Here is a 24,769-nt window from a genome sequence, read left to right as displayed (position 1 = left end):
ATCTCTGTATCCCCAACTAAAGAGAATGGAGAGTTCAGTCTTCTCAAACAGAAGAGTTAAGAAAGCTGGCATTACCAAGAAGAGCTGCTTAAGAAAACCCACCACACCCAGCATTCAAATAAACATGTAGAAACACACTAGATGATGCTACCCCACCCCACAATCAGTGGACATTTGTGCTAGCTAGTTTTATGTCAACTTGACACAAGCTAAAGTCATATGAGAGGAGGGACCCTCAATTAAGAAAATGCCTCCATTAGATCAGGCTGCAGAAAAGCCTCTAAGGGCATTTTCTTCCCCCATGCCTCATCCCTCTCCCCCTCCCCTTCCCACCACCAGACAGGGCCTCATTTTGTACCTCTGGCTGTCATGGAACTCACTATGTAGACTGTGCTTGCCTCAAACTAATAGGAGATCTACCTGCTCCTGCCTCCTGAGTGCTAGGATTACAGGTATGTACCCTTATGTATGACTCATTTTCTTAGTGATTGATTAACCCATTGTAAGCGGTGCCACCTGAGGAGGTGGTCCTGGGTTCTGTTAGAAGCAGGTTGAGCAAGCCAGTAAGCAGCACCCCTCCATAGCCTCTCTGCATCAGCTCCTGCCTCCAGGTTCCTGCCCTGTTTGAGTTTCTATCCTAACTTCTATCAATAATGAACAGTGGTATGGAAGTGTAAGCCAAGTAAACCTTTCCCTTCTTCCCCACCTTCTTTCCCTTCTTCTTGCTTTTGGTCATGGTGCTTCATCAGAACAATAGGATACCATCCACACTCACTCCTGCCTGTGCCAGGTATAGAACCACACTGAGAAAAGGTCAGCTTTTCAGGGGCTGCTTCCTCCTACCCCAGCATCCTCTCTCTTGCTCCCTTCTGATTGTTTCTGAGCTATAACGACATGTGAGTAAGACAAAAAGAGGGGAGGGCCACACCACACTTAAGACTGAGAAGTCCCATGGAACAGAGCTGAGAGGCACAGAACACAGGGTCTGTGAAACTGTAGGATCTGGTTCTGAACTGGTAAAATCAAGTAAGGATCTGAGCTAGGGAGGCCAAGTTCCAAATTTGTTTTGCTGCTAGGAAAAGGAGACAGGAGTCATCTTAGGCCTGCACTTTCTTTAAGTGTCTAGCAGAGCTACCCTCTACCTAACTTCCAGCCCATAACTTCTTGCATGTTCAGAATTCCAAGAACACATTTTACTTCACTCCTAGGAGACTTTATCCACCTTGAGACTTGAAAATACATGGATGTGTGCCTATCCCAATATGTATACTTAGTCCCAGCCACCTCCTCTGAACTACCTATATACAGTTCCATCTAATGTCTGTAATACCTCAAGCCAGATTGGCTGTCCAAGCTACTCTCCCATCTCACCTGGATGGGAGAGTTCCAGTAAGGTTCCTCTCTAAGAACAGAAGAGCACAGCTCAGGAGGGACCGCACAGAGTCTCACTGTTAAGAGGAAGGAGACGATGGTACACCACAGAAGCACAACCAAGAGCTGGCGTTTGACAGATACAGGGAAGCCCAGGGAAGATGCGGGAGCTCACTGACACAGTTATAAAGACATAAGCAGCCTGAACTTGGAAGCTAGCAAGACAGAAAAAGCAGCCAGGCCAAACATCCAAGAGGAATGTTGCCCTGGGCCACTTGCAAACAATCAACCTAACATGGTTCATGTTCCTGGCACACTGGATTGGGCCCTGTACAATCATTCTGGAGCACTTCAGAGTCCTGACAGAAACCCAGAGCACTTATGTAGGTAGACAACAAGCCTAGCCGCAGCAGGACTACCACACCTGTGAGCTCCCTCCAACCCAGTCTTAGGGCGCTTCAGCCCACTCAGCAACAGAACCTCTCCTTGTGGCCCTTCAGGAGAGAAACTGTCCTCAGCTCAGTAAGAGAGCACCAGTCCTCCCAGTCTACCAGGACAGTGACTGTTCCAAGATAATGCTCAGTTCAGAAGCTATGTTTGCACACATCTATCTGTCTAATAGCTAGCAGTCAGTAGTTGTTCTTTTAAAAAAGAGACAAAGGGCTACAGAAATGACTCAATGGTTAAAAACAAGTATTGCTCTCACAGAGGACCCAAGATTGATTGCCACACCCCATGTCAGGCAGCTTATAACTGTTTGCCTGGAAAGTTCCAACACTCTGTCTGGCCTCCATGGACAATATATTTATATGCACAACCCCCTGCCCCTGCAACACACATACACATACATACATAATTTTAAAATGATAAGGATGATGATAAAACATTACAAAACACTACAAAGGCATTGTAAATGCATTCTGAACCTGTTTCAGGTGACATATTTCTCTACAAAAGACAAAGACAGTAATTTACAAATCACTAATTAAACAATTATTGAGTACCTGCATGAACCAGGAAATATATGAATATGCTAGGCCACCAAAAGGAGGTGGAAGGCCATCACCGTCAGCAAAGGCTCTGAGACTCTGAAGAGGACACAAAAACAGTAGGCAACTTCCATGACAAGGAGCATCACACTGGAGTGTGCACAGAGCCCAGCTTAGGCAAACAAGAGAAAAACATGACAATGACTCTCATCAGACAATTTAAAGAAATAACACAGTTCAGAACAGCATAGGAAAAACAAATATGATGCTTCACTAATTCATTCAACAGGTCCTTAACTGAGTATGTGCTACGTGTACTGTGCCTTTGGTGGAACTGTCATTAGGTTTATATACTCTGAAAGCACAGAGCAGGATAAATTAGAACAGGCTGAGTAAGGAGATAATGGAAAGAGGCCCCGGAAATAATGTCTGCTGCCGCTTCCTGCACAGAGAGTAGAAGACGGGCCTGGACACCAGCCAGTCACAGGATCTGTTACTAAATTAGGAGCTGTGGCTCAGAAGATGGCCATGGTATTAGGAGGAGCTCCATTATGGACATATGGCTAAAGGGGGGCATTCTGAAGAGGCTGCCATGTGGGGACCAGAAGGACACAGTGACAATGGAAGCTGGGCAAGACAGACTGGTGGTCACCCCATGCTATGCATGCAAGGAAGAGAATACCAAAGGAACTAAGTGGTGGTCAGGAGAAACTTGGTAATTGTAAGGCCATACCTACTCTACCCAAACACACCAGGGAGAGTCACCAAACCTACATACATCAGGGACAAGCACACCACAGCCTCTCTGTATAGTGTAGCCTTAAGTGTGCATGCTGAGCTTCTAGTCAGAGGCCAGGAGGATGACCAGAGAGAGTAGGGAAGAGATTCCAAAACAGAGGGAAGGTATATCAGGTGTGTATATAATGGCCTGGCCACCTCAAGAGACCCATTTGCTTAAAACCAGAATTGCAACAACTGTGAAAGTTTCAACACAGCTGTGTGTTATGGCATCGGCCACTGGTCACATCAGATATATGGTATATGCTTATACTATGCACTAGAGGCTGAGACAGGAAGATCCTGGTAAGTTCAAGGCCAGCTCAGGAAGCCTAGCAAACTCAAAGAAAGCTAGGCTCAGGTACCCTGACCCTAAGTCACAGGAAGTGATAAGCAAAACTGACAGCCAAGGCAGAAAAGTAAAAGTACTTTTAATATAGAAAAAGTGATAAACTGAAAAAGAACAAAAGAGAGATTCTAGAATAACAACAACAACAAATATATGTAAGTATATGCTTACATATATTTACATTTATACAATTACAATCACTGAGCCTGTATCATAAAATAAACTGTTAAAAGCAGATTAAAGCCGGGCGTGGTGGCGCACGCCTTTAATCCCAGCACTCGGGAGGCAGAGGCAGGTGGATTTCTGAGTTCGAGGCCAGCCTGGTCTACAGTGTGAGTTCCAGGACAGCCAGGGCTATACAGAGAAACCCTGTCTCGAAAAACCAAAAAAAAAAAAAAAAAAAAAAAAAAAAAAAGGAAAAAGCAGATTAAGATAGTTGACAGCCATGGTGGTACACAGCTTTAGCCCCAGCACTTGGGAGGCAGAGGCAGGTGAACCCGAGTTCAAAGCCAGCTTTGTCTGTAGGCTGTTTCCAGGACAGCCAAGACCACACAGAGAAACCCTGTCCAGAAAAGGCAAAAGGCAACACTTGAGAGATGAAGATGAGTAGAAAACAAGTATCCACAACCAACAGTAACACAATGTGGGAAGGCAGGGAGAGTAAGTGACAGAGGCTGTCAGCCCACAGAAAGGACCTGCAGGCCCAGAAGGGAGAGGGAATATGGTAGAAGGATGCAGACACTGCAGAGAATTTTCCAAAACTTTACAAATTTATGAAGCCACTAAAAATGCCAGCAAGACTAAAAAAAAGAAAATCCACACCCAAAAAACACTAATGACACCAACAGGATCCAAAGGCAAAACACTTTTTAATATCCAGAGGGAGTTACTGGTCAAGCCAAGGTAGCACACCATCCCTGCTTGCCTTTTTAGGCAGTAGGCAGCTACTACCCTGAAATTGCAAGCACGGGCACCTACAAAGTGAAAAGGATGGATGCTGATGCGGGCTTGGACCTCACACTGCAGGACAGCAGTAGAGAGTCACATCCCCATCAAGGGCAGGCCTGGTGCTTGCTAAATCCCTCTACAAAAGGCAAAACAGGCAAGGCAGCTGGTTTCTGGGTCTTGGAAGAGGTAAGATTAACAGGCCTAAGATACTTTCTTTAAAGCCAAAGCCACCATGGACCAGGGAACACAACAAATAAAAGTCTCCCCAAGAGCACCTAGCAGAGAAGATACTCTCCCTCCCTGGTGGTTATGAACCTCTCTCCCACACAGACGAGCATTCTAGTAAAGGGAATCACATTTTACCAGAGGTTTGTGGTATAATTCTGAGCCCTGGCATCCCCAACAAGCTAGGTTTGGCTGCCATCCTCAATACATCAAGTAATAAGACAAGTGACAGTGAGAATCAGAAAAAAAGCATTTTATTCATGTGGTCACCTTGGGAAGAAAAATAAATGGATCCAGTAACCCCTAAGTCCATCCTCGAGGTGCTGACCTGAGATTTAGGCTTAAAAAAAGGGCATGATTAATTAAATAGTCCTGGTCAAGGAGTGGCCCTGCCCATCACTGCCAATCACAGCTTGGTTCTATAAGTTCTTAAAACTGTGTGTAATCTTTTCCTGGGAGGCAGAGATAGCCAAGCACCACAACTAGTAGTCTGATAGGCAGAATCTCACCTACCTAGCATGGAAAGTTCCTTTTGCCCTTAAGCAGCAGCAGCAGGGACCACCCCCAAAAGTAGTCTGAACCAGATGCTCAGGGCTGGGCACAGGACCTGCCAGAACCACTGCTAACACTGAAGCTCCAGTCTTCAAGCAAACCCAACAGGATATGTACTGGCTGCTGAGTCCAAGAGATTCCTTCCTCCTAGAAATCTCCTGAAATCTCCACTCAAGTGTGATGACTGACACACACCAAGATGCATCAAGTGTTGAAACATCTCAGACATTTAAAAGGAGCCAGCACAAATAACTCAAGAGTCAGAAACTCTGAAGCAAACTAAAAAAGTTCAGCAAAGAAAGCTTTCTAAAGCACTAAATATAGAAATGAAAAGTAGAACAACAGATATTTAGAAACTCACTGGGCAGGCTGAGCAGCAGGGTAGCAATGACAGGGACCGAATGGAATCACTGACTTTAAAGTGAAATCAACACATCCATCTAATCTGAACCACAGGCAGAGCTGGAGACTGAAACTAAGGAGGGTCAGAGACAGGGAGCTGTGGGAGAGGGGCAATACTCCCCAGTTCCTGATGACACAAGGCTGGAGACTTTGAAATGGAAGATGCTGCCACAATGAGATCCATGGGGTCCAGATGGGAACGGCACAAGGATCTGGAACCTCCTGCATCTGGTCAGCCACCTTAAGAAAAGGTTTTCTACTCAACCAAAAGGAACAGAAAAGTGGAAGGCAACAGAGCAAGAAGCTGTCTTACATGCCCTCTCCTACATGCCCACACATTCACCAAAATAAACTATATTCTAGGCCCCCAGCTTAACTGAATGTGGGAGTCAGAAAAGTAATTGCAACGATAAAAACACACAACAACCAGAACCAACTGGATCCAAAATGTTTGTGGCAGTGTTTACCCATGCTGCATTAAGAAACTGTACTGCAGTCCTGATTCTAAACCTACAGCAGACACACTGTTCATGCCATCACACCACATAAGCCAGCACATACAACCTCAAACAGTTCCACTCAGATTCAGTCACCAACAGAAATGTGTTTTTACTGTATACACAATGTTTTCTGCTTCTATAGAAACATAACAGCTTAACACAGAAAAAATACTTCCCATCATCACTCCTCAGCATGTATCATTCAGATCGTCGTATTGTTAGAATGTTTAAATGTGGGGTGGGGATAGAGACAAGATCTCATGTGGTTCTGGTTAGCCTTCAATTTTCTATATAACAAGAATATCAGGCTGGGCAGTGGTTGCACATGCCTTTAATCCCAGCACTTGAGAGGCAGAGGCAGGCAGATTTCTGAGTTCGAGGCCAGCCTGGTCTACAGAGTGAGTTCCAGGACAGCCAGGATTGCACAGAGAAACCCTGTCTCAAAAAACAAAAATTAAAAACAAAACATAAAAAAGGAATAATAAAAAAAAAAAGAATATTGATCCTCTTGCCTCTACTTCCCAAGTACTAGAATTATAGGCATGCACCATCATACCTAGTTTTATGGGCACCGGGTATGAACCAGGACCCAAACCTTACCACATGTAGGATCTGCGTTTGCATTCACCTTGAACTTTCATACCCCAAAGTCTCCATCATTTATGAGTTACCTACGTCATGGAATCTTTATGGCAATCCAGATGGAATAAGAGCAAGCATCAAAGGAAACTTTTCATACACGGAAATAGAAGACAACAAAAATATAAGTGCAGTAGTATAACACACCTACAATCTCAGCACTTTGAAAAGGCAGAGGCAGGAAGATCTAGGAGCTCAAGGTTGGCCCTAGCTACATAGGAAACTTGAGCTGAGCCGGTTTGGAACATAAGCCTTTGTCTCAAAACAAGCAAACAAAAAATAAACACAAAACAACAAAAGAAAATATAAACTATCAACACATGTGAGCTGCCACACTAACTGCTTGTAGAAGCAGCCTAAGTTTAGTAAATAACTAGAGAAGGAAAGGCACAGTGGCCGATGCATACACAAGGTGGCAGGCACAGTCATCAAAACAGAACAGGAAGTTCTGAGAGGAGGGAAGGTCCTACACCTGGTTGTAATTTTCTAGTAGATTTACAAGAAGATAAATGGGAAACTGAGTAGAACATCTAGGACCTTTGCAAAATGCCTTAAAACTACATGTTAATAAACCTTGAAATAAACAACTTATTTTTTTCTTACATTGTCTAAGACTCTAAAAGCTATTATTACATGGGAAGAGATTAAAGTGGGCAGAAAGCATATTTTTAAAGGCTTTTCTTCATTAGTCATCAGGGAAATGCATACTAAACCAGTGCAATGCACAGTCCACTCACTTGACTGGCTAAGAGTATAAAGCCCAACACTACCAAGTGCTGACATAAAAACAGAGCAACTGGAATTCTCATACAGTGCTCATGGGAAATAATGACTCAGCAACTTTGAAAAACTTCATACTTCCTTCTGAATTAAAATGCATTAACTCGTGACCCCCTAATCCTATACATATTTAAGATTTTTTTTAAAATCTGCCCACATGAATGCACATAGCAGTATTTTTCATAATACCCCAAAACTAGAAACGACCCCAATAACATTCCTCAACAGACAACTGGGCTAACCATACAATGAGATACTATTACTAAGCAAAGACTGTACACATGAATAAATCTGAAAGATAATATGTGGAATGAAGGAAGCTAGGTGCAGAACCTTGATGTGCTTAGACGATAGGAAACTCCAGAGAGGAAGTATGTATAAGAAGGCCAGGATGAGACTTACAGGGATCTGGAGGTGTACCACCAAAACTTTATCTAGCTATATACTTACACGTGTTTTACTGTGTGTCTAAATTGTAAGCCAATATAAGGTCCAAACAATGAGCACTACCAACTGTGCCCAGTTAAAAAGCCCAGATCTCAGCCAGGCAGTCGTGGTGCTTGCCTTTAATCCCAGCACTTTGGGAGGCAGAGGCAGGCAGATTTCTAAGTTCCAGGCCAGCCTGGTCTACAAAGTGAGTTCCAGGACAGCCAGGGCTACACAGAGAAACCCTGTCTTGGAAAACCACACACACACACACAAAAAGCCCAGACCTCTTTCCTCCTTAGAAACTGTCCATAAGTACAGGTAGAAAACTTCTGCTAGGGTTTACCAATATGTCATTTACTGCATTCCAAAATCTGAAACTCAGCCTTTTGTCCAAACTAATCTCAGCTTCTAATGTCCACGTGCCTGGGCTTGTGCTTGAGCAAACTGACCCACACCTGTCTCCATCCCCCTTCCCTGTCCTTGCCTGACTACCTACTTCATCTACTTCTTTATGGGACATTCTCTCCTTCCCACTTGACCTTCCAGTGGCTTCTGCTCCCCTGTCAACTCTACCCAGGCACCACCCAGGGCTTTTCTTCTTTACATATGTGGCCTGCAAAGCTCCATTCAGTTCCCACAGGTCATAAGACAAATGTTCACCTGGACGGATAGACCAGTTTTGACTAGTTAAATCTGTAGCAACTAGGGAACATCTGCTCAAAGCACATTCCCAGGCTCTCAGCAAACTCTCCTATTCAAGTGATCCCACGCACACACACCAAAGGAATCCCCAAAGACACCATGAGCACTGTAAACAACCTGGCTCCAAGACTTTCCAAGCTAATCACCTGCTATGTCAGTCCTTACACCTCTGCCTCCGCACAGTTAATCAACTCAGTGCACAAGAACACAATGGTGCAGCCAGGTCCCCACCTCCTGCTCTCATGGGCTATCCAGGCCTTGACCACCCTTCAGAGCCATTCACTTTTGTTCTCTAACACACGTCTCTCACTGACCTAGACCCTAACAGTAGACCAGGCTAGCTGGTCAGAGAGCATTTTCTACCTCCCCAGCATGGAATTACAAGCATACACGCCTGACTTTCGTATTTAAAATTTTTCATATTTAAAATTTACTTCATGCCAGGCAGTGGTGACACATGCCTTTAAACCCAGCACGGGCAGGGAAGAGAGGGCAGAGGCAAGCAGATCTCTGAGTTTGAGGCCAGCCTCATCTATAGAGGGAGTTCCAGGACAGCCAAAACTACACAGAGAAACCCTGTCTCGATAGTAACAATATTTATTCATTTGTGTATGTGTGCGCACACACATGCAGTACATGTGTAGAGGTCAGAAGACAATTTGCAGTAGTTCTCTCTTTCCATTATGTAGGTCTTAGGCACCTACAAACTCAGGTTGTCAAAGTTGGCAGCGATCTGCTGAGCCATCTTGCCAGCTCCATATCTGACTTTTTTAATATGGGTTCCAACTCTGGTCTTCATGCTTGTGTAACAAGCACTTTACCAATGAGCTGTCTCCCCAGCCCCGTGCCTAACAAGCACTTAATTATCTAAGCTATCTCCCCAGTCCTATCTTCAACCTTCCATTATTCCTATTTCCTCCATAAATGTTATTTCATGAGGATTTTGATCAACAACATAGATGGCACTATGTGCCTTCTCCCTTTTATTTCCTATTCTGAAAAAGAAATAATAATTATGCACACAAAAGCAATGGATGAAAGTAATCTTGCCTCCATCATGGTCATCCTCAGACAATATGAAAATGGATAGCAATCCAAGCTATTAAACAACTCTGGGCCCGGCGTGGTGGCGCATACCTTTAATCCCAGCACTCGGGAGGCAGAGGCAGGCGGATTTCTGAGTTCGAGGCCAGCCTGGTCTACAAAGTGAGCTCCAGGACAGCAAGGGCTACACAGAGAAACCCTGTCTCGAAAAACAAAAAAAAAATGTATACCCAAAGTTAACAATCTAAACCACAATAGCAGCCAAAGGATTAGCTCACAGATTAAAGACAGATTTTCATTCTCTGATTAGTATTAACTCCTGGCATCAGGCCAGGAAGGAGGACGTATATAAGCACAACTCTAAAAACATGACCTCTCCTACACCCACAAGCACCTGAGCATTTTGCAGGTGGGCATGTGAGGGGAATCCTAACCTCGCAGATACCAGAACCCGAAGACAGGAGGTTCTCCAAACAACCTGTAGAGGAGTCATGGCACAATCAGCAGGCCCTACAGCATCAAGCTTCTCCAGTTCGCCAAACACTTGAGGCTGCCGGACCCTCCCGCCCAAAAACACCCAACTCACTTGCCAAGAATAGCAAAAGGCTATTTAAAAACAGCCCAGAGCTCCAGAGATTACTCAGCACTTAAGAGCACTGGCTGTTCTTCAGGGGACTGAGGTTCAATTCCTACCACCTACAAAGAGCTAACAACCATACATGCATAGCTCTAATTCCAAGGGACCTGACGGCCTCTTCTAGCCTCCAAGGGCACTGGGTATACATATGGTGCACAAGTACATGCAACCTACCCCGACACTTAAAATAAAATATATAAAACCAGCCGGGCATGGTGCTGAGTGCCTCTAATATCAGCACTCCTGAAACAGAGGAGGTGGATCTTCATAAGTTCGAGGCCAGCCTGGTCTACAGTGAGTGGTTCCAGGACAGAGCTATAGAGAGAAACCCTGTTTCAAAAAATATAAACTAAATAGATAGAGCCACAATCTAAACTCATGAACCAGTAGTCTGAACAAATTATAACCTAGAACAACTTGATAACACACTTTTGAACTGGGCCCAGGCAGGAGACTGTTCCCAGGGAAAGAAAGGCTCAGTGAGCAGTTCTAGCCAGCTCCAAAGCTACTGAAAGGGATTCCCAGTAGTGAAGAACTTTTGACCAAATAACACTAAACCAAACAATACCATGACTCTGGCAATATGTTAACTCCTGGAGTTAGGAAAGGGTTCTGCTCCTAACACTGGCTAGGCAAACCAGCTTAAAAGCACTTTGTTGCCAGCAGTGGCTCTGGTTCAATTTCCTAGGAACAGGGTTGCATAGGCTACAGATCCTCATGTGACTCCTTACTCTATAATGTGCTCACTCTGGTGAGCGTGGGAGAACAGGAGAGGTAGAAGAGAGGATGAAGAGCAGCATTCTTGGTTTGTAGACCTAACCCCTACAGCCAGGCCACCAGCAGCCCGGTCTGCTGCTGGTAAGGTGAGAAGGATGAACCTCTTGACTGGGCCTAGGATTCAGGACAGCTCAGCTGCAGCTCAGCTCTGGGGCAAAAGGACAAATCAGTTTCTGCTGAGCCTCAAAGCAATCTCCTTGCAAACAATTTAGAGCCTTCTCATCCGGTCCCTGTGTGTGCCACTGTCCTTGAGAGATAAAAACTGGTATTCCCCCACTTTCCCCTGAAACCAAAGCCTAGATAGATACCTCTGAGCTTGCTCAGAGCACAAACAGAATGCAAATCAACCCAAAACCAAAGCCAGGACTGCTGCAGCCCTGGGCTAGCACACTACCCTGGAAAAGAAATGCTCCTTTAAGCAGCACTTTGACGTTCTCTATCAATTTTATGCAGGTCTCACACAAATGCTACCATACACTCTTGGAGCTAAGCAGACTTTGCTCCTCTTTGCAGACACATTTAAGTGAACAATTGTCAGCATGCCTAATAAGTTACTCCTAAAAAACAACAAAAAGACTGTTAATGTCAAGCAAAAGTTGCCAGAAAGAGAGAAGGAACCTAAAAATAGAAGCACAAGACAGCCCCAAATCTTGGTTGTGGCATGAGTGCAGAATAAATCTTGAGAAAATGTTTCTTCACAACCATAAACCCAAAGCCTGCTAGGGTGAGCTCCACAGCTTGCCACTCACTACAGATAGCAGCCTGGCACAGGGACACAGACTTCCGGGGCAAGTGACAATGGAGTCTCCAGTGGCTAACCCCACAATTCCTCCACACCTTCAACTCCTACACAGAAGAAAAGCTGGTTTCACTTCGTGACTTAACCAAACAGTGCATAACACATAAAACATGCAAGATCCTTTCCCTATGACCACCCAGCCAAACTAAGTTGTCAGTGAAGCATCCAGATGCAAAGAAAGCAGCTAGACCAGGAACAGCATCAGAATTTTACTGGGGTGGACGGGGTGTCCCTGTGTACCTTGCCAAAACTCCCTCTTCACCCATGTTCCTGGAAGACCCAAATCCAGGCTGGCAGGAGTAAATTCATACCAGGCTACGAACAGCACAAGCACCCCTCCAGCTTAGACAGCTTGCTCATATGAATTAGGGCCTCCCAAATTCTAAAGCTGAGTATAGAAACCTCATTTACCCCAGCGAATGGAAAGAAACTAGACCTCCTAACACCCACGTCATGTGCATGCTGCTAGCAGAGGCATGCCCTCAGGTCATGGGGTCACCTAGGCTCAGACCCACGCTGGGCCTCAGTCTTGCTCTTCCAGTCTTCAAATGATCACTCTTAATAATTCTAAAACCTTAAAGCTCATTTTCTCCATTATTTGATGAGGCAACCAGATCTCCCAAGTAATCTGGTACTAGAATAAAACTAAACCAGTCAGCTGCCAACACAGAGAGAAAAACTTATCTCTAGATACCTCACCCCCAAGCTGAATGCTAAGGCTACACAAAACTCAACACGCTCACCCTGTTAAGGAAACAGAATCTAAGTAAACTATCTCCACATGCCAACCTTAAAAAAAAAGAAGGCAGCTCAGCAAGAGTACTTGCCTAGCAGAGTCTTGAGTTCCACCCCCAGCACACAGGTTAAAACATACATATACACAGGCATGAAAACTTGTAGATAGATGAGGAGCTATGCCCAAGAATGCACCATGACAAGTGGTGGGCTAGCCTTGGCGAAATACTGCCCAGTGGAGAAAATGCTGGGAGTTTGGATGAACCTAAGAACAACTAGAGGGTAGGAGAGATGGCCCAGTGGTTAAGAGCAGTGGCTGCTCTTCCAGAGGACCCAGGTTCAATTCCAAGCACCCATGTGGCAGCTTGCAAGTGTCTGTAACTCCTTATCCAGGGGATCTGACATCTGTCATACAGAAATACATGCAGTCAAAAAAAAAAAAAACAATGCACATAAAATAAAAAATTGTGAAATATAAAAAAATGAGCACACGCCTTTAATTCCAGCACTCAGGAGACAGAGGCAAATGGATCTCTGTGAGTTCAAAGTCAGACTGGTCTACATAGGAAACTCCATGGCAAATACTGTCTCATTAAAAAAAGAAAGAAAGGAAGGAAGGAAGGAAGGAAGGAAGGAAGGAAGGAAGAAAGAAAGAAAGAAAGAAAGAAAGAAAGAAAGAAAGAAAGAAAGAAAAAGGAAAGAAAACTGAATGCTAATAGCTTAGAATAATGCCAAGCAAACAATGAGAAACATAAGGTGGGAGATGGGACAAAGTGTGGAGCTAGCAAAGAGAGTGGCCAGTGGCCAGACACTCATCCGCTGCTCTAGGTAGGTAGCAGACGCCTTTTCTCAATTGCACTTTTTTGGGGGGAAAAAAGGGGGTTCAAGACAGGGTTTCTCTGTGTTGCCTCCCAGGTGTTGGTATTAAAAGCTTGGGCTGCAACCACCCAGCTTCTTCAATTGCACTTTTTTAAGTCAGGTAAAGCCAGGTACACAGTAGTGTTTCCCCACCACCATGCAAAACCTGCACTGAATAGAAACAGTGACCAAGAATTATAACAATGAAAACTATAAAAGAATTTCTTCCTCACTGCTAGTTTTATACCAGAGAATTTAAAATAAAGCAGTTTATTTAATCCCAAGACTCACAAAACAGTTTGTTCTTATGACTAGTTGGAGGCCACTGTCACAGAGAACACCTGCTTAGCAAGTTTTCCAAAGTGGTCACCTAACCCTTTCCTGAAAGGGTTATCTCAGTAACCCAGTCTTCAGGTAATGTTTTTGCCAGCACAAGGGTAATTTATGCTTCATTTATCATAGTTTTATGCCTAAAACAAGACACCTGCCCTGATACTAGAGCCTCCCAACCAACTCATTACCAGCACTATTTGGTCTGCAATGTTCCCAGAGCACCAAACCTGAGAATCCTAATCCTACTAAGCATATTAGGCTTCATAAACGGGGTTTCATTACAAGGTTACCTTGCTCTTTACAACAGGAATTAACCAAAGGAGATGATGATTTCTGCACAATCTGTATTACACATAATGTATCTTTGGAGTATCCAATAGCTCCTGTTCTGTTAAGTACCAAATTTCATAATATATAAACCAGATTGGCTGGAACTCTAGTTTGAGACTAAGTCTCAAACTATCCAGCCTTCTAGTCACCCTGATGCAGTAAGTAACAGCTAAGCAGTGGTTATTCAGGTAAGAGTCTTTCTTGGACCTAGAGGACCAGTCCAATTGCCAGAGAATAACACTGCACATGATAGGCACCCTCCACCCACCCGAGACTTTGAGCATGGATGACACGCGAACACAGTCCCATGCCTGGACCGACCCGGGGCTACCTCAGCGCTCGCTCACCTGGGCCGCCGCCAGAACAGCAAGACTTGAACTGACACCACGCGAAGGCGCGCCTTGGCCCTGTCACCGGCCTCATTCTCAATCTTGGCTCTGTCTCCATTCCTTGTCCCTAGACCTTACAACCTCCTCCCGTGCGTCTCATCCCCCCAAGACCCGTCAGATCCCCTCTGGTCCCAACCTGCCCCGTCTGTCCAACGTCCGGAACTCTCTGCTCTCATCCCCCGGCATGTCAGTCCCTTTTCTGACCCCTCTGGTCTCATACCTGGTCGTTCCCGTCGGTCTCCCTCTGGTCCCATTCTGCGGCCGTCGCGTTCCCCTCTGGTCCCATCCCCCGTCGTAGTCCGACCCCAGTTCTGGTCCCATACCCCGGCTCCTACACCCGTCCGACACCTCCCGGTCGCATCCGAAACCAGTGCGTTCCCCGTCGGCTCCCCTCTAGTACCATCCTGGAACCGGATTCGTTCCCCGTCCGTCCCCCTGTAATCCCATCCCCCGACCCCGGACCCCGCCGCGCCCGCCCACCTAGGCCATAGGCCTTCGCACAGATCCACTGCAGGTTGGCGGCGATCTTGGCCCGCGCCGCGTCGTAGCGGTCCAGCGGCACCAGGTCGGCGCCCTCCGGGGGCGCCTCCATCCTCCTCCAGCCTTCGGCGGCACAGCGACCGCCCGCGTCCACCATCTGCAGACAAAGGCCGCGGCGGCCCGGCCGCAACAAAGACGCCGCCGCCCTCCCGCGCCGCCCGCCCGGGCGCAACGGCCCTTACTTCACGGCCGCCGCCGCCACCCAGGCTGCTGCTGCATGCTGCGGGCGCCGAGCCGAGGCCGAGAAGGCGCCGAGCGGGCCGGGCAGGCGGCGGCGGGCAAGCGCCGGCCGAGGAAGGAGCGGGGCAGGCGCGGGGCAGGCGCGGTGCGAGCACGGGCCGGGGGCGGCGGCGGAGGCGCGTGCGCGGCCCAGGAGAAGCGGCAGCTGAGGCGGCGGCCAACGGGTGGGAGCTAACGCGCCGCCGCCGCGTCACGCAGGCGCACTTACGCCCCCCCCCCCCGCAGCCCCACCTTTCTCCGCAAGCGCAGTAGGCACCGCCCGTAACACCGCCCGCTCGCCCCGCCCTCCTCCTGCAGGCTCTGTACCTGTCCCCTTCTTGGGATGCTCTGGGTACACCCTCAGCCCCGCCCCCAGCCCTGGTCCTGCAGAGTAGGCACGCCCCTCTAACCTAGCCCAGTCGGTGTCCTTAGTAGCTGTGGACACACCCTCGGCCCCGCCTCTACTTCGTCCTCAAGGCTGCATACACGCTAGTCCATCCGGCCCCTCCCCGCCCCCGGCACAGTGGACACGCCCCTGCCACGCCCCTGTCCGGATCCCGCGCAGGCGCAGTATTCTCTTCTGAGGGCTAGCCTGTTTCCTAGCAACTTGAGAGACTAATCTCCGGCCTTGATTGAGCCTCTATCCTGCGTCCAGAGACGTTCGCCTCTACCTCTGGCAAGGCCCGCTCTCTGAGAACTGAGCGCCCTTAGAGTCTGCACCGGTGCTGCATCTGTGGACAGAGATGCCAAGACGTCTCCGCCCGGACTGGCAGAATGTGGGCGTCGCAGAGTGTGTGCGGCTCGAGAACTGCGCCTGAGATTAGCCCAGAGAAACAATCCCCGCAGCCCTCGGGAGTCCGGAGCAACCGCGAGCCCCGCCTCCTCCTCCTCGGTGGGCACTATCAGATCTCTCACCCAGGTTTGGCATCTAAGGGAAATGGATGCCAGCCTAGGACCATCGTCGCGTGTGACCTGCATTTTAGTGCTTGAAAGGAGCAATAGTATATTTTTGAAACCTGGGTGCGGAAGGAGAAAGATGTCACTGAAGAGCGGACTGTGTGCGCACCAGTCCCTGGGAAGGCTCGGGAACCCTCTGGCCCGGGCGTGGGTGACCTTACTGACCATCATCTGCAAACTTCAAGGTGTTTCACTCTGTCATTGCCAGAGCCGCCCTACCTATGAAGAAGGCAGTGTGTAGAGTGGATGTTGTACAGGTAGCTGTCCCTCAAGTCCAAGTGCATGTATGATGTAGTCAGAAAAAGCCGCGGATGAGCCTGGGCATGGTATCCCATGTTTGTAATCCCTTCAGTGGGGAGATTGGAGGCAGGAGGATCTAGATGAAATTCAAGGCCGGCTTCAGCTACTGGAGATGAGACCCTGTCTCAAAAAACAAAACAAACAAAAAATGGATAGTGGCCTCATGTGGCAAGTATCTTGAACCCAGCACTTGTGAGGCAGAGGCAAGTGCATCTCAGTGACTTCAGAGCCACCCTGTTTCTAATCGAGTTCCAGGTCAGCCAAAACCACATAGTGAGACCCTGTTTAAAATAAAATGAAATAAAAATTGGTTAGGGCTGGGTACCCATGGAGAGACCGAAGAAAAGGACATCTGGGCAGAAAGGAGTAAAAAGTGAGCCTAGTGTCTGTCCGAGGAGCAGTAGACTGGGCTGCTATGGTAGGCTGATCTAAACCCCGGGGCGTAAAACCAGCAAGGCTCAGAGCTTGGGGCCAAAGGTGGTGGGACAGCAGAACTTGGCCGTACTGGGATGAGGGGGGTGGGGGATGCCAGGTAGATAGCAGGACAAACCTGAGAATATAGGAGAGAGAGGAAAGGGGGCCAGGGATGGTGGTCTGATGTTCTGGCCTTGTATTCTGCAGCTCTGAGGAATCCATTTGCTAGTTGAATGGTTTCAGACATGTTATCTGTGGGTAGAGAGCATTCTTACCTCCTTCCTGCCTTGTCTAGAGCCCCAGTGCCCTGTGGAATAGCAGGGGAAAGCAGACCCCTTGTCTTGTGATCTGGAGGAAGCACCCAGTTTGCACTGACTGTGATGCTGTGCGTTTTGATGGGTGTCGCTTATCAAGCTCAGGAAATCCATCCATCGTACATCTGTGTGGTGCTTTGTTTTGTACCTGGTGGTCATGTAGAGGCTTTTATTCTGTCTGTCATTTATAACATTGTCTGGTGTTCAGATACTGATCCTCCCCTGTAGTCTGGAAGAAATTCCACTTGGCATGGAGCATAGTCCTTTTTATACATACACACATACATACATACTACCTAGCTTTGTTTACTGTGTCTTGAGTGTTCATGGCACGTTGTAGTCTGCAGTTTACATGTGGTGTCTGTGTGGCTTTAGAAGCAGATTGCTAGTGGGCAAGTAAAATAACTTGGGAGTGTTTCTTATGTTCTTGCTTTGGTTTGACTTAATTATTTGAGCCACAGTCTTACTGCCATGCTGGTCTGGAATTCATTCTGTATGCCGTCACACTGACCTCCAACTTCTGGATTCTTCCTGCTTAGCCTTCCACAGTGTTAAGATTGTAGATGTGCACTGCCATGCTTGGCCCTCCTCACAGTTTGGGGAAGAGATGGTTTCTAAGTATCTGATAGACCTACCCTGACCTTGCCTCAGTAGCTGGCTCGGGATGAGGGGAATGAGGTGAGTGCACGTGCCATGTGCACTTGTGGCAGTTAGAGGATAGCTTTCCAGAGTCCGCTCTCCTCTCCCTCAGCGGATTCCAGGGACTGTAGTAAGTATGTCAGTTTCTTTAAAACACACACACACACACACACACACACAGAGAGAGAGAGAGAGAGAGAGAGAGAGAGAGAGAGAGGTTATGGGAATATGTTCTTGTTTTAACCCCAAGTGTGGGATGTAGGGTTACTTCAGATTGTCCACAGCACTGACTGATTTGCCTCGTGCTTTAGCAGGGGTGTGATTGTGCCAGCAGCAGACAGTTTCTGGGATTGTGTGATGTTTGGAATTCTGGGGATTTTTCCAAGGCTGTATAAATGCCAGGGTCCCAAGAGTCTGTGTGGGCTGTTGGTTGGATTCTGTTGGTTGTAGTTTGTTAAGCAGCATGTGCAAAGAAGAAAGAAGAAAAAATTAGATATCCTGACAGTAAAGATCAAAGCCGTCCCAAGGAGCTCTACACCCTAATCATCAGGAAGTAGTCTAATGACATCGTTGCCCCTTTCCTACCTGACTTCATCTGGGATTTCTTTCATTCTCCTCGCTATCTAGTGTTAGAAGGTTAGAAGGGTGGAAGAAGAAGGGTAGAAGAAAAAAGAACCCACAAAGTAGCTAGCCAAAGTCCAGCTACAAGGGACCAAGCATGGTGACTCTGCGGTGGCCTTTCCAACAGACTTAGTTCATTGCTATAGGCCTGCTTAGGTCACCTGTTTCTTCAGTCAGGTTCCATACTTTGTGTCTTTCTAGGAACCTGTCCATTTTATCCAAGCCCAGGGGTTTGGGCCTAACGAAGGCGAGAGACAGAGGAGAGAAGGAATCTGGAGGGCTCGGGGATCTGAAGAAGGACTCTCAGTTTCCATGATGACTTACTATTCCTGACAGACACTTTTGTGAAACAAAGGACTAAAGGGATGGGTATCCTCGGAGGGTAGAATCCATCATGACAGGGACGGGATGGCAGCAGGAGTGTGAGGTGGCCAAAAGGAATGCCTGTGCTCAGCTGGTGACCTCATTTCTATTCAGTCTGGATCACCACCCTGTAGGATGGTGCCACCCACATTCAGGATGGGTTGTCTCACCTCAGTTCAGCCTCTCTGGAAATGCCCTCATAGACATGTCCAGGGGTTTTCCTCATACATGACTCTAAATCCCCCAAACTTGATACTCAAAATTAACCCCTTTTAGGAAGTTTGAGGTAAAGTGAACAGAAGAGTAGGGAAGGCATGGGATGCTGCTACTATAAAGGCAAACAGAAGGCCTCAGAGGCATGAGACAAGACACAGTTACTGTAGCAGAGAGACAAGGCCCGGGGAGGCATGGGATGCAGTGCCATAAGGGAAAGCAGAAGCCCCAGGCATGGAGTGCTGTCGTACTGTGCTGGTCTTTGAGCAGAATTGCTGCCAGGTTTATCAGATCAACTGTGGAAGGAGGGAGTAAGAACGGTCATTGGACCCTTGCCTGAGATTCCAGCTGCTCCCTGTGGCATGTCCCAGCCATTTGTAATAAAGCTTTGATTGCAGGTGCCCTAGTGGTCTCAGGAAGTGCTAGAGTATATAGACTGGAGAAGATTAGCTGAAGGTGGAGACTTCCATCTTTGCACCTATGGGGAAGCCAACCATGATGGGTAAAGACTCTCTGGTGCAAAGTCAGGCATGGTATCTCATGCTTTAATCCAAGCACTCTGAGTTAGGGGCCAACCTCGTCTACATCGCAGGTTCCATGACAGCTAGGTGTACCTTTAAAAAAATTCTAGAGCCGGGTGTGGTGGTACACGCCTTTAGTCCCAGCACTCGGGAGGCAGAGACAGGAAGATTTCTGAGTTCCAGGCCAGCCTGGTCTACAAAGTGAGTTCCAGGACAGCCAGGGCTATACAGAGAAACCCTGTCTCAAAAAACAAAACCAAAAAAAAAAATTCTGACACAGCTGCTCTAGAGTCCCACACTTTTATAAGGAGCACTTTACCCATGTTCTGTAAGTAAGGCCAAATAAATTCATTGTCTCTGCACAGCGAACTTTGATTTGTCTTTGGGGCTTTACCCTTATGAACAGGGGGTTGGTATTGTCTCCCCAGGGAAAGAATTCTCACAATAGGTGCAGTTTTAGGAGGGAATCTTACACTAGGGAGCTACAGAAGGTACAGATAGCCGAGCTCTGGATGTCAAACTCACAAATTCACCTGCCCCTGAATCCCCAGTGCTGGGATTGACGGCGTGTGCCACCACGCCCAGCTATGCCAGGTCTGTTTGAAGACTGGCAAGATTTCATCATTGGGACGCTCACTGATATACTGGAGCAATGGGAAGACCTGGTGCTGGATAGGACAGCAGAGTGCTGGCGTCATACAATTGGGCAGAAACCTAGCAGAGAGGGCCTTCCTCCTTCCTCAGCATCAGGAAAGAAAGCAGGGGGTGTAGGGGCAGGAAGGTTGACTGGGGTGGGTACCAGCTACTTCTGCACTGGTGGCAGAGCAGGGGTACTATGGGTTAGATGCAGAAAAAGCTGGGGACAATTGTCTGGACTGTGTCCCCGAACAGGAGCTGAAACATGAGCAAGGGCTTGGGCAGAGCTACTGAGTTGGACCAGGATAGAACCATCAAAGGACATGCTGGAGTCATTAGTGACACTGGTCCACATGGCTAGCAGGCAGGTGGAGGGTCCAGTCACACAAGGTGCCCTGGGCTCAAGGAACAGCCCGGGGTCACTTGAGACCAGCAGCAGACTGCACAGAGGAAGAACAGACTTGAGCGTAGAGGAACAGTAGCCATCCTGGGCTGGATGGAGCTGACTGCTGAGAGGCTAGTGAGCTTAGCCCTTGGCTTAGGCACTGAGTTTGTTTTCATTTTTCAGGATCTTCCCTCAAAACCATTTGATCAGGCTTCTGCACAGTGCTGCTGTCTTAACACGGGAAGGAGGCACCTGAAGGCAGGCTGTCCTAGCACCTAGAACCAGCTCTACTCTTCTCTCTATTGGAGAAGCTATCAAAATTCTAAGGAGGCATGAGGAACAGCTTCCTCTTCTGTCCATCCTTGAATCCTCAGTCAGGGTCCAATGAAAGTACAAATCAAACAGTGGGAAATGGCTCACCTCCCCCCACCCCCAATTAGCTCGCAACCAAAGCAGGAGGAAGTCACCCTGCCCTGAACGCTCCAGTGTCTCCCAGAGGAAGGCAAGCCAGGGCCAGCTTCCCTAACCTGTCTTCTCACAAATTCTGGTTCAAACTAGTCCTCCACCCCCATCCAGACATACAACAGGTATGAACATGAACAGGTATGCCCTAAGTCACCATTGCTGGGCATGGGCTCATCACAAATACACAGGAGATAATGATGCAGCTAGGAGATGCATGGTTCTGAGGACTGCTCCCAGTCTGTGGTGATAGTGAGTAGGATCCATGTCCCCAAAGAGAACAGTCACAGGCTTGATGTGTATGACCTGCTAAACTCACCATTTCCTCCTCTCTTCCTGGCCCTTGCATCTGAGTTCATACTCAAGTGTCCACACAGACAGTAGGGAAATCAAAAGTGCCCTGGCCCAGTGCGCATTGTGGAAAGACCACTGATCATCCCAACAGGAAGTTCTGGAAAAGATTATCAAGACAGCACCACAGGAAGCTGGAAAGAGGCCACCTGGAGGGGCTCCTGAGGGCCCTGAGCAGGGAGGCCTTTGTAACAGCTTACCTGGGACAGCTGTCTATCCCCATCCCAAAGCTGAGAGTCTAAAGTGTTCTCACATATACTATATACACACAACTCTAGCAGCACCCAGTTTGAATTATGGCAGGAGCTCCTGTTACTAAGAGGCTCGGTGGCCCACTGAAAGTGCCCCCCATCCCCTTCCTGGACTCACTCCTGTTAAGTGTGAGCAGAGCTCAGAGGTGAACTGAGAAGGAGGCTGTTCCAGACCCCAGTGCAGATCCCCTGAGATCTCCAACCAAAGCTTTATCCCTTTGTGACACGGCTATGCAAAACCAGGTAGAAGCTAGATGTGTTTTTTGTAAACCTGTGACTTCAGCACTTAGGAGACTGAGGCAGGAGGATGGCAAGTTTAAGCTAGCCTCTGCTACATAGTAAAACCCAGTGTCAGAATGGCAGTATGGACACAGAACTCAGAGATGTCCCCATCGCCTGTCCTGAGGATTGTTCCCTGTTCACAGGCGTTCCCTGGGTAGAATTTGAGAATTACTGTTGAAGATCATACAGCCATTTGCTTCCTGTGAGGATACAGTGAGCCTGAGTCAAATTGTCGAGATGGGTTCAGTGAAAGACCTTCTCTCAAAAGATAAGGTGGGAAGGCTAGAGAGATGCTCAGTGGTTAAGAGCTATACTGCCTTAGTTTTATGTCAACTTGACACAAGCTAAATTCATCCAAAAAAAAAGGAGCCTAAATTGAGAAAACGCCCCCATTTTCTTCTGTAAGATATTTTCTCAATTAGTGATGGGTCAGGGGACAATCCATTGTGGGGGAGGCCACCTCTGGGCTGGTGGTCCTAGGTTCTATAAGAAAGCAGGCAGAGCAAGCCAGCAATAGCAAGACTGTAAGCAGCACCCCTCTAAGGCCTGTACATCCACTCCTGCCTCCAGGTTCCTGCCCTGCTTGACTTCTGTCGGTGATGCATAAGTGATGTGAAAGTGTAAGCCAAATAAATCTATTCTTCCCCAGGTTGCTTTGGTCACGGTGTTCAATCACAGCAGCAGTAACCTAACTAAAACAAGAGCAATGGCTCAAGTGACCTGAATTCAGTGCCCAACACCCACATGGCAGCTCACAGCTATCTTGGACTCCAGTTCCATTGCTGACTTTTGGCTTCCACAGGCACCAGCCACACATGAAGAATGCATACATAGAGCAAGGCATCCATATACATATAAAGTAAAAAAGTAATGAGTGTTTTTCAAAACTAAAGTGAAGAATGATTAAGGAAAGCACCCCCCATTGGCCTTGTGCATATATACATACACTGACAGAAACTTAGGTGGGAGCATTTTCTGTGCTATTTTGACTGATTTGTTTTGTTTTGAGGCAGGATCTCTCTTTTATGTAGCCCTGTCTATCCTAGAATGGGACATGAATACCAGGCTGGCCTCAAACTCACACAGATCCACCTATCCCTGCCTCCCAAGTACCGAGAATAAAGGTGTGAGCCACTACACCAGGCCCTATTTTGACAGTTTTGTTTAAAAAAAAAAATGGGGCTGGCATAAGCTAGAAAGATGGGTCCATGGTTAAAAGCACTCACTGCTTCTGCAGAACACCCAGGTCGGTTTCCAGAACCCACATAACAACTCAAAACTGCCTCTAACTCCAGTTCCAGGAGCTCCAACTGCCTCAGTCTTCTACACAGCATACACTGACACACACACACACACACATGCACACACACACACAAAAAAATACATTTTTTAGCCGGGCACTGGTAGCGCACGCCTTTAATCCCAGCACTTGGGAGGCAGAGATAGGCGAATTCCTGAGTTCGAGGCCAGCCTGGTCTACAGAGTGAGTTCCAACACAGCCAGGGCTACACAGAGAAACCCTGTCTTGAAAAAAAATTTTTTTTAGAAAAACGGGGCTGGGAATATAACTCAGGTAGCACACTTGCCTAGTGTGTGGAAGGCCCTAAATTCCATCTCTGTAATGACAAAGAGGAAAAGAAATTTAAAACAGTGAACTGACTTTTAATTTGCTAAGTGTGGTGATATACACCTGTCATCCCAGCACTACTGGATAGACTGAGTTTAAGGGGGATAGACTGAGTTGAGGGTTTAAGGCCAGCCATATAACAAGGCATTCCCTCAGAAGAGGTTGGCTTTTATCAGATTATCCAAAGGGTGACTAACACAAGTCTGCTATGAGGTGGCATGGGTGTGGGTGACACCCTCTACCTTCATCCCCTACCCCTCACTACCTGAGGCAGTCAGGAGAGCTGGCCTTGAGGGCATGAGAGCAGGAGAGCTAGCCCTGCCCCTCACTGGCTTTAACAGAAGCCAGAGAAGAAAACATACTTTTGACTCCAAAGCAGATCTGGAGCAGACAAAGGGCTGCAGCCTAATGGGCATGGAGTGGAAACGCCCTGAGCCAGACAAGATGTGCAAATGTGCTTTTAAAAAGGGAAACAACAGCCGGGGATGGTGGCGCACACACTCGGGAGGCAGAGGCAGGCAGATTTCTGAGTTCGAGACCAGCCTGGTCTACAAAGTGAGTTCCAGGACAGCCAGGGCTACACAGAGAAACCCTGTCTCAAAAAAACAAACAAACAAACAAACAAACAAACAAACAAACAAAACCACAAAGAAAGAAACTGGTGCCAGCACTGGTACCAAGGCCACGGTTGGCCACATTTTGACAATATGCCAAAGTTGACTTGTTTTCTCCCTACTCCTGCTGAGCTCCTCATAGCTATGCAGATAGCTGTGCTAAACCTGATACCTGATAGCTTCAGCAGCAGTTTACAGTTAAGGAAGGTGTGCTGGATAGTTTGGTGGCCACTGAAGTGTGGCTATGTTTATATCCAAGAGATAACAGGCAAATGTGGCATCACTGGCTATAATGGATTTATTTGGATTCATATTTGAATGTTATTAAGCACATATGATGAGACTGCAATCCAAATAAAGGAAGAGGTATGAATAAAAAGCAAAACCCCTAAAAATCTGCATGCCCCACCACCACCACCACCAGAGCTTCACCTGATGTGTAGTCTCTCCTGGGTAATTGGGGAATGTTTTAAGTGAGGTGCTAAAGGGACTCTA

The 24,769-nt window shown here is 47.4% G+C and overlaps 1 protein-coding gene across 5 annotated transcripts in view; it reads right to left on the bottom strand.

Moving 5' to 3' along the window:
* Positions 1-15,511, bottom strand: part of Camsap1 (calmodulin regulated spectrin associated protein 1) — a 56,936-nt gene extending 41,425 nt beyond the window's left edge. For 4 of the 5 annotated variants that reach the window (XM_029473024.2, XM_029473025.2, XM_021183958.3 and 1 more), the window contains exon 1: positions 15,046-15,280. In XM_029473024.2, the coding sequence (XP_029328884.2) occupies positions 15,046-15,202 (157 nt within the window). In that variant the 5' untranslated portion in view covers positions 15,203-15,280. The other variant, XM_085835098.1, reaches the window with a different exon arrangement.
* Positions 15,512-24,769: the final 9,258 nt, after the last annotated feature.

The sequence above is a fragment of the Mus caroli genome, unplaced genomic scaffold, assembly GCF_978045245.1.
Source record: "Mus caroli unplaced genomic scaffold, Mus_caroli_1 scaffold_2, whole genome shotgun sequence".
Lineage (NCBI taxonomy): Eukaryota > Metazoa > Chordata > Mammalia > Rodentia > Muridae > Mus > Mus caroli.
The sequence above is the reverse complement of the archived record's forward strand: the minus strand, read 5'-3'. Positions and strand labels throughout refer to the sequence as shown.